The 10,620-nt window shown below is 37.9% G+C and overlaps 1 protein-coding gene across 3 annotated transcripts; it reads right to left on the bottom strand.

Moving 5' to 3' along the window:
* Positions 1–1,181: 1,181 nt before the first annotated feature.
* Positions 1,182–4,914, bottom strand: si:dkey-197j19.6 (uncharacterized). Of its 3 annotated transcripts, XM_056751086.1 has the most exons (8): positions 4,784–4,914; positions 3,920–4,060; positions 3,580–3,666; positions 3,123–3,210; positions 2,697–2,796; positions 2,073–2,427; positions 1,914–1,968; positions 1,182–1,540 (listed from the first exon to the last, which is right to left on the bottom strand). In XM_056751086.1, exons 1-8 carry the CDS (start codon positions 4,859–4,861, stop codon positions 1,503–1,505), a joined length of 942 nt encoding a protein of 313 aa, XP_056607064.1. In that variant the 5' UTR covers positions 4,862–4,914; the 3' UTR covers positions 1,182–1,502. The 3 variants fall into 3 exon arrangements, with proteins under 3 accessions (XP_056607064.1, XP_056607062.1, XP_056607063.1); XM_056751084.1 differs by lacking the exon at positions 1,914–1,968; XM_056751085.1 differs by lacking the exon at positions 1,914–1,968 and having other exon boundaries at positions 2,697–2,793.
* Between the last annotated feature and the right edge of the window lie 5,706 nt (positions 4,915–10,620).

The raw sequence follows: 10,620 nt of genomic DNA, 5'->3' as shown, positions 1-10,620 counted from the left end.
CGTGACGCCCATACCATTTCGGTTCAATGCAAATACATGTACCGTTCCACACATAATATATATAGGAAATGTTTAAAACATATGTTACCTAAAAGACAAACATTCGTCGATCCACAGCAAAAAAAAAAACGATTTTAGAACACAAACCGCTACATGTTTCCTCAAGTTAGATGTTGAGTTTTTGAATGCTTAAATGTCCGTTTGTTTTGGGAGACACAGAAGACACCGCATAATGTAGCTGCTGTTTCGCACTTTTATTAAAGTAAACATGCTTTCAATATGAGGACAGGGGTGTTCCTCCTCGGCTGTGTCTGCATTGCCGATGGTTGATTGTGACATTTTAGTTTTGCTACGACTGTAAACTAACCCGTCCCGCCGAACACCGCTGAGATTGAGTATGGTCACGTGACGAGACTGCGCAACTACGTTTGATTGGTGAAACAAAGTCACATGGTAGAGCCTTTGGCAGAAGTCTCACTCTCTGTCAAAATAAAACAATGACGCGTAGAATTTTAAAGAGGTCAAGAGGAAAGTAACGAGCTTATTGTAGCCTAATGTAGCGGAGTAAGAGTACAGTTTCTTCTTCACAAATCTACTCAAGTAAAAGTAAAAAGTATAGTGATTTAAAACTACTCCTAGAAGTATAATTTTTTCAAAAACTTACTCAAGTAAATGTAACGGAGTAAATGTAACTCGTTACTACCCACCTCTGAAACAGTCACATATGGTCCTCCACCTTTAGAGAAAGATTGAGGACGGAGTACCGCCTATGATGACTCAATTTTCTTATATAATGCTCGATATGTTTCTCAAGGGTAGATACCTTAAAATAACTTGTGGATATGGAAAGAATGTAATGACGGTTGTCTCCGTTTATCAGACCGACGCGCTTACAAAGACAGTGTGTCTTATCAAACGCCCATAACAGCACATGCTGTACAGTAGGCTTACGCATTCATTAGCAACCACGCACAAATGGATTCTAAGCAATTAATTGCTATAACAACATCTGTGATTCATGTCATGAACTGTTTGTATGCATGGGTGATAACAGTGATTCATGTTATCATTATTGGGTGTAGAATTTTGTAAACAGCTAAAAGCAAAGCGTGATGTGCTGTCATCAAATAAACACGTCACCAATCTCTAACGAACATTTTATTATACTCATGTAAGTGAAACAAAAATGCATCGATTTGCACTGGTAAACTATTTAAAGAAGCCGTTTTAAAATCAAATCAAAATATCATTATTTAACTGATAATATTTACAGCTTGTCTTTCTAGTTTTTTGTTTAGACATGCTGTATTTCATCAAAATAAGCATAGGGTATAAATATGTTACTAGTCAATAATACAAAGACAAAAAAAAAACTTCAAGTGCTGCAGACAATCCATGTGAAGTGAAAAGTTAGGAAAATTATATATTTTTAGGTTGCTTGTGAGGTTTCTTGACCAAACTCGTCTGTTGTTGTGCCACTGAGATGAAGAGGAAAGTGATTTTTACTGATTTCCATAACCAGATTCACCCTGCATGTCAGCTGCAAAACCGAAAAATGTGGATGAGGATGAATATTCTAAAAGGAATAGTTCAACCAAAAATTAAACTGTCATCATTTTTTTACCCTTATGTTCCAAACCTGTTTAAATTTCTTTCCTCCATGCACATTAGACGATAATAATTTACTTTCAGTGGAAAAAATAACATCTTGTTTTCCATAGAACTAAAAGTCATACAGGTTTCAAATGACATGAGGGTTAGTAAATTAAGACAATAAAACATTTTTGGGTGAACTATCCAGAACGAATTCAGAAAAATGTAATAGTAAATATCTAGTAATTATATGGTAATATATATATAATATCTGAATTAACAATTTGGATATGTTCATGTGTGTAGTTGGCCTGAGTTACCGTTAACATGAAAACTTTGAAAGCGTTTTACAGCAGTCAAAGGGGAATCTTTAACCTGCAGTAAAGACATTTATGTGATATCATTACATACATTTCTGTTTGAATTTAAACCATATAGGCCTACCAACACATACTAAAGGTAAATACAATGCTACTCACAGGCGCAAAGCTGGCACTTTTCTTCAATACAGCTGAGCTCAATGGGACACTGGGTGCAGTGTAAGCTGGAGGAGGTGGTGCCCATGATAACATGTGAATAGGGGAGTCAGAGGTTTGCACGCTTCCACTCTGTTGTAACTTCATGCCTGCTCTTGCATGAGGAGGCAGAGGTGGGAGGGGCCCCTTCCTCTTAGCAAGTGAGAGGATAGAATCTACTTCAGTACTGAAATGAGCCTGTGGTGAGCCATAGATCTGACTGGACATTGTACAAGAAACTGCAGGATTGCTCTCTGGATGTGTTGCTGGTGAATCAACATTGTGTGAACGTCCAGATCCCCTGACGGGAGAAGGCTGCCTTTGAAAGCAAGGATGAACACACAATCAGCACAGTTCTTTTCCAACTAAAATAAATCTAGAGATTCATAATTAAGTCCTGGATGTAAATATTTCTAAAAAAAACGGAGTATCATGCAATAACAAATAAACACCATAGTTAAAAAGTTACATACAACAATATACACCTGTATTTGCACAGGCTTATATTCTGGGACCACTGGTGTATGCATATGAGCTTGAGTGTATTAGTATAAATATCCCTAGTTGTTTTTCTGTATGTCTTCTCACCTCTTAAAAACTTTAGAGTCACTAAGACAGTTTTCAAGCTTCTCTTTCCATTCAGCAACTGAGCCCACACTGTAACTGCGAGTAAGCATCGAGTGAGCTGCTGGAAAAGTAAGCAGGTGTTATTGTGGCCTATTTTTAAATGTGAATTGCAATAAGTGTTTAGTAAGGAAGCCTATAGGTGTCGCACTGCACATGCAAACAGAAAAACCATCAAATTCACAAATCCTCTTCATTAGTTTGGTGACACATGCCCTGCAAATACTCGCAACACAAACACAAAAACGCGTTGCAAACCCACGCAACACAAACAAATACAATATTGTGCTGCAAATTCTCGCAAAACAAAAACAGAAATGGTGTTTGCATGTGTATTCTTCCTTTGCAGCGCGGCGACACCTATCGGCTTCATCATATGTGCATGCGGACCTTTGTTGTCAATGATCTGCTTCTGCACAGCCAAGTAAAACTGCCTGGCCTCCTCCTCATCGGCAAAGTTCAGCCCTGCCTGACACTCCTTACCACACGCACGCACGCACACAAACACACACACACACACGCGCACACACAAATAGGCGCAATCGCGCGCGCACACACACACACACACACACACACACACACACACAAAAGTTACTGACTTTTAAAAGTCTGACTTCCCATTGACCTACATACATTTTTCTACTAAACTAATAATATCACTAACTAACCCCATGACAATCGTTTGCATTTGTGTGGGGGTTCTTCTATACATTATTAAAGTTTAAGCTTAAACATAGAGCCAAACCTGCATACATGCACTTCCAGAATCTTTAGCAGATTAATAATGTTATATAAAGAGATGATTGCGTTGCAATTGGAGTTAAAATGCAACAAGTGTATCACTCACATCCCCAGAGAAAGTGTGGAAATAAGGACAGGCCTCTGAGTACTCAAATGGTGTATAAAGCTCTTGTTCCCACAGCAGCTTGGCTTTCTGTAACGGGAGGGAGAGACATACATACAGTGTGTACAGGGATATTAACGTGAAACATTATCTATCAATTTTGATTCCAAAATCATACATGGCCACAAAAATAGTGTATAGAAATTTTTATATTGTGACCACACTATACTCACAGAGACAACTAACAGAGATTTTGCAAAAGTGCACAAAACAAATAAAAAATCAAAATGTAATATCCAGTAAAAAAATACAACATAAACAAATTAAGATCTGGTTGTCCCACCTTAAGACAGTATAGTCTTAAGAATGTTGAATGTTTGGTTTTATCCTGCACCAGACACACAACTCCAAAATTATGACTTTTCCACTCTTTATCCTGTGGAGGGGCTGCAATTACCAGCTGAACAACACTGCATGCTAATACCTGTAACACACACCCACCCACGCACGCACAAACAAACACATCATTTATCAAGAGCTTATTCACAGAGCTCACACTCATATGAACAGAAATACAAATGCTTAAGCACAATAGCACTGAAGACAGAACCGTGTGCTTGTAGCTATCTCATGTGGCACATATTTTGCATGTAAAAGCACCCAAGCGGAAGAGAGCATAATTCATTCATTATGTAACAAATCATTTCCCACAAACAAATACTGAGCGCTGACAAAGCACTCATTTTACTATCGCAACTTTTTTACTGACTTTAAAACCCTTAAATTCAATAAAAATGGGATGAACCTTCATGTTGGGTGTCATCACAAGCAGGTTACCACTACTTTCTAACTACGTTCAATCTTTTGTTAGAAAGTAGTTGTAAAATACAGCACAGAAGTTTGGAAAATAAATATGCCTTATACATTTTTATTTTACCTGTGACATTAAAATAACATGTTCTGACTTAAAAAAATAAAAATCAGGTGGAATCCAACAAAAGTATAATACTTCTGATAGTATATCATTGCCATTGTGCCCACAGTGCAGGTACACATATGTATTATTAATATTAATAATACTTTTGTAAAGTGTATGTACTTATCAATGCAAATAGCATGTGAGAACCATCATACTTTAAATATTACTACTTTAAAACCAATAAAAAGTTAGAGATACGAAAAAAGCAAAATGAAAAAGTATTCTTACATTACAGTCCTGACTTAATAAACTGAAGAGAAGGCCGTTCTCACGAGTCGACAGGAGTGGACTTAGAATTAGAGACATCTCTTGTCCTCTGTCTTTGGCAGTCTGCTGTTTCTGTCTTAATATTTCACAAGTTTTCGATCTACATAATGATATAAAACTGACATGCTAACGCCCATCACACAAGCGTAACCAAATTACACAGTACTTGACACTTCCTAATGCAAATAAGGTGATATCTAGAACAACTACTGACCTCTTTTGTACCAACAAACACTAACAATTTACAAAGTTCAACGTTTGTAATTTATACAAAAGGAAAAATAAACAGTAAATAGAGAAAACGTGTATTTTATTAGATCAAACATGGTTGTAGTTTTCATATCTTTGAAAAGATAAAGAGTTAAAATTTAGTACAGATCTGAGATCTGTGTCCTGATAGCTCCAGTATTATGTGACTAGTGTTGGGAAAGGAAGACATGCAAGAAGCTATGCAGATCAACTGAAATGCAGTCAATGCTATGCTGAAAATGGAGTTAGCTACACTACAATAACATTTAAGCTGCAATAAAAAGGTTATGTGCCCCACTTACAGTGTGTTATGGCATAAAAATAGGGATGTTAATTAGAGAGCACTCAATGTAGCATATAAACATACATTTAATAAACAAATACAATTATCAACACCCTAATTAAATTAATTTAAAACACAGATAAACTGCAGTATAAACTCAATACTACACATTTACACCAAATTATGGACAGTGACAAAGAACTGTCACAAAAATACATTTTTTTTACATTTATACATTTTTAGATCATAAACAAAATGATGGTGGCGGGAAAGGATAAAAAAAGATTAATGATCATTTTAAACCAAATCTTTTATCTACTGTACATTTATAGACCACTTCGGATGTGGTAAACATTGCTTGTTTAACGCCTGTCCATAAAATTTCCTACGCCAACGTTTGAAGTACAATCAACAGAATATTTATAACCGAATCAAATGTGAAACTAGTATTTAAATTTATCTCGGAGATGATAGGTTCTCAAGACACCTAAAAAGATAAAAAGATAAAATCAATGAATGTCCCATTTAACATTAGTTAACCCATTTACATTATTAACCATTCAATATCCTGAATATTCAAATATATGTAAATTTTTCCTTTTTTAGATTTAGCCTGAAAGCTGAAAAGTTAATTGTTAATGTACTGCCACAGTATGCTTTCACCTTACTCTTTCAATTTTCTTCACCTGGTGCAGATTTCTGGCAAGCAACACGTGCATATCAGAGTGCTGTGACGAGAGCCTTGAAGTAGCCTACTGTAAATGCAGCCTGATGCACAGCACACAGCATATAGGCAAAGATATTTCCTTGCAAGCCTTGACAGAATTGGCAAGCTGTCCTCATGTGCACTCCACCAGTTGAGCAGGTTGTCTGCTTTGTTTATTTCTTGTATTTTGTGGTATATTGCCAATTCTTTCTTCTGCTTTTGCTTCGAATGTAAAACATCATCATCATTGTATTTCATAGCCATTATTTTGCATATTTTATAACAATTCTCTCGTAGACCACTAGTAATGCAGGCATCTATTATGAAATGAGTGTACTATAATCCTACCTGTAGACCTGCAGAGAGAGTAATATCCTCCACAGTTGTGTGTAATGTCTCTGCTAAAACGTCCCTTACGTCTGACCTGTAGTTGCTGGAATTTATGCTGTTTGAATGTGACATCCATGACAAGTTTCCAACTTGCTGCTGCAACTGGTCTTCCACCTATTATACTTTAGACATAAAGGTAATTTTAAACCTTGGAAATCCAAAATGTGGCACATTTCAAAGTTGCCTGCATAACTTCTCAATTGTATTGGCTTCGTAATTCACATCTCACACTGGCTCTGGCTGTCAGAGTCACTCGCTGCTAAAACAGATTTAGCCTGGCAAAGCAGTGGAAGGACCGAGGATATCCCGAGATTCGGCTCTCCACTAACACTGCACAAACAGCTACTTGCTGTTGTAAAAAGCAATCCACCATGCAATACAAAATATGGTTCTTAAAAGGATCTTTAATGATGGTAAAGGTTCTATGTAGAACCATGTCTTCAGAAGAACCCCCTTTCTGCTGAAATGGTGTTTTGTATTGGGAAAGGGTTCTTCTGTCCTGAATCAAAGTCTTGATTTAACAGTCTTGCTGGGGTGCCTGCAGACTGACACACACACAGGTAAGCTTCAGACTGTTTTTTATCATATATATATATATATATATATATATAAAAGTAATCAAAATTTTGAATTAATCTTTACCCAAACATTATCTTTATTTCCAAAATTATGTTTATAATGCAGGATTCAGCTCAATTAAACTTCTGCAATAACATAATTTTTACATACGAGAGTGACCTCTATACTAAAATCAGCTTATTTTGTCTCCATATCTCATCTTCAGGCTCCTGAAAACACCCGATACTGACATTAATCTTAATACTGATATTAAACTAAAATGTATTTCTTTACTTTTCCTATGTCTCTGTTTAGGGCTAATATGTTTTTTCTGTAAAGCTGCTTTGCAACAATGCAAAATTGTGAAAAGTATTAAAACGTTCAAATATATTGTATGTTGCATGACATTTAATGATGTGACCAGAAGGAAATAAAAGTATAACTTTCTTTACATGTCTTGCTTATTGTTTTTATACGGTAAAACGGAAACAGACAATTATAAAATCCATAAAAAACTAAATGAATTAATTAATAAAAATACCTAAATTAAAACCCCTCCTGTTTTCTGATAAAGCAAGGGTTCTTTATATCACCGCTGAGGTTTTAAAGAGCACTTTTCAAGGCAGGGTTCTTCATAAAAACCTTATAAAAAGGTTTCTATATAGCACCAAAATGTGTTCTGCTATTGTTACAAGCTGAAGAACCCTTTTTGGTACTATTTAGAACCATTTTTCATAGACCTTCATAAACTGCCAAGTCAAAATTATGTCAAAAGCAAGGAATACAGTTATATTCAAAGAAGGCCTTTGAGTAATTTGTAGTGTATTTATTTGTGATTCCTGCCATGTGGTGACTACCGAGGCCCCACTGATCTTCCAACATCTCACTGAATGCCTCCTTCGTGCCTTCTGCTGTGTGGTCACTAAAAGTTCTGCACATCTCAGGAACCACGACCGAATCTGCCAAGTTATGAACTGAATGCTTACCGTCAGGGATGGACTGCAGTGTTCTGTTTGTCTTGGTGTTTGCGGTACAGTATAATATCCAGTCCATTCAAGTTCTGCTTTAATAGTCTCTATAGTTTCTATGAACAGTTTTATTAATTCAGTATTCGTAAAAAAACTGCGCTGGGGAGCTATCGTTGAGTTTCTTTAGCATTTGCATTAATCCAGATCTTTCCACTCTATGTATTGGCATGTGGTTGATGCAGATAAAATCAGCAAATGCCCTGTTTATATTCTGTGTCTCTTCGGAAATTATTTCAGCTGCCTTGACCAGGGCCGGCTCGTGCGGTTGTGGGGCCTAATGGGCGAGACCATGAAAATGGGCTTCAATGGTATTAAATTAAAAGTGTGGAAATGTTTATTAAAGGGGTGCTGCAACGATGCATTCCCCCAGTGATCGTAAAAGTTTCGTTTTTTTTCCAGAACATATAAAACTGTTTTGTAACAATTTTCTTTGTCCATTATTGGAAAATTCTCACCCACGTGGCAGCATGGAGAGCAGGAAAAGGAGTCTGCTATAAGACGTCACTTTCACTTGTGTGCAGGAGAGAGTGAGAGAGCATATGTTTGCGAAGTTCAGGTGTTTATCTGTTCACTGCATTGTGGTGATGAATGTTATATGAACGGTGGATATAACGCTGGATTTGGAGATCATTTGAAACTGATGTATGGAGCCGTCCCAGTGCTAAGAGATGCCGGACATGAACCGCATGTGGTGAGTGAAAATGATGTCTGTGTTTGGTTGACAATGTGCTTTAGTTCAGCTAACCCCTCCCCCGGCATGCGCCGTAGGATTTCAGAAGTAATCGTAAAGGTGTATCTATCTTTTAAAAATGTGATCAAACTAAAAACTATGTGAAAATACGACGTATGCAATACTACTCTATAGGTACTCAAGATTAATATGAGATTGGCAGAAACCCTGTGTTTCAAGGGCCGCTTTAAGTGCAACATATTCATCACAATTTTGTTATAATGCAACAACTGCAACTGTAATTGATCAAGAAGACAAAAAAGAAGATCAAATATAAATAAAATATAATAAATAATAACAAAACTAAACACAAAAAATAGAAAGTGTTTATAAGTGCAACACCAATATATTCAACATAATGTTGTTATTAGTGCAACATGGCGCTGCACTCGGTGCTCACACATCTGGATAATAAGGACACTTATGCACGCATGCTGTTTGTAGACTTCAGCTCTGCATTCAATACCGTCATCCCTTCCAAGCTAATCATCAAACTTGGAAACCTAGGCATTAACAATTCAACCTGCAACTGGATTATGGACTTCCTGACGAACAGGCCTCAGCTTGTTAGGTTAGGCCACATCTGCTCCACCACCATCACCCTCAACACTGGTGTACCAGAGGGCTGCATACTGAGCCCCTTTCTCTACTCCCTTTTCACACTCGACTGCAGACCTGTGAATGGACCTAACTCCTTCATCAAGTTCGCAGACGATACAACAGTGATTGGTCTCATCAGCAACAACGATGAGACTGCTTACAGGGAGGAAGTACGGCACCTGGCCACATGGTGCTCAAACAACAACCTGCTCCTTAACACCTCCAAGACAAAGGAGATCATTGTGGACTTCAGGAAGGCGAAAGGAGGCACACACGACCCCATCCACATTAACGGGACGGCTGTTGAACGTGTTTCCAGTTTTAAGTTCCTGGGGACCCATATTTCGGAGGACCTGTCCTGGACCACCAACACCTCATGCCTGGTCAAGAAGGCTCACCAGCGTCTCTTCTTTCTGAGGACACTGAAGAAGAACCAAATGTCTTCAACTATCCTGGTGAACTTCTATCGCTGCACGATAGAGAGCATCCTGACCAACTGTGTCACAGTCTGGTACGGGAACTGTTCTGTTGCTGAGCGCAAGGCACTGCAGCGGGTGGTGAAAACAGCCCTGCGCATCACAGGAACTACACTCCCTTCCATTGAGGACATCCAAAAGAAACGCTGTCTGCGTAGAGCTCGCAGCATTCTCAAGGACTCCTCTCACCCCGCTCATAGACTATTTACTCTCCGGCCTTCCGGCAGGCGCTTCAGGTGCCTCCGGACAAGAACCAGCAGACTAGGAAACAGCTTTTTTCCCAGAGCTGTTTCATTATTGAACTCTGTCCCCCACTGATTCCACTACCCCTCATAACTTTAACTGTAATGCTGCTATTACATTGCTTACATTGCACTACAGGGCTGCCATGCATGACTGAACTGTACACACCAGTACTTCATGTATCTGCTCTATCGGACTGTTTACACACACATAGCATCATTTGCACTCTATACTGCTCACTTGCACACCAGGAATATTACACTGAATGCTCATTTGCACTAATGGACTACTCTTATAACTGCATTACCTCATCTACTGCACTGTAACTTTCTACTGCACTGTAACTTTCATAACTGCATTACCTCATCTACTGCACTGTAACTTCAATAACTGCGACAACTTCTCTACTGCACTGTAACTCATCTATTGCATTACTGCATCTATTGCATAACTAACTGTATCTACTCATCTATTGCACTATAACTTCAATAACTGCATCTACTCATCTATTGCACTATAACTTCAATAACTGCAT

Source organism: Triplophysa dalaica, chromosome 6, assembly GCF_015846415.1.
Source record: "Triplophysa dalaica isolate WHDGS20190420 chromosome 6, ASM1584641v1, whole genome shotgun sequence".
NCBI lineage: Eukaryota > Metazoa > Chordata > Actinopteri > Cypriniformes > Nemacheilidae > Triplophysa > Triplophysa dalaica.
Note: the sequence above shows the minus strand (reverse complement) of the source record. Positions and strands in the feature narration are given on the sequence as shown.

Coding starts and splice junctions, on each gene's coding strand:
- si:dkey-197j19.6 (XM_056751084.1), bottom strand. CDS start 4,861: ATGTCTCTAATTCTAAGTCCACTCCTGTCGACTCGTGAGAACGGCCTT. Junction 3,667..3,919: donor TAAGACTATACTGTCTTAAG/GTGGGACAACCA, acceptor CTCCCGTTACAG/AAAGCCAAGCTGCTGTGGGA. Junction 2,428..2,696: donor GACTCTAAAGTTTTTAAGAG/GTGAGAAGACAT, acceptor TTGCTTTCAAAG/GCAGCCTTCTCCCGTCAGGG.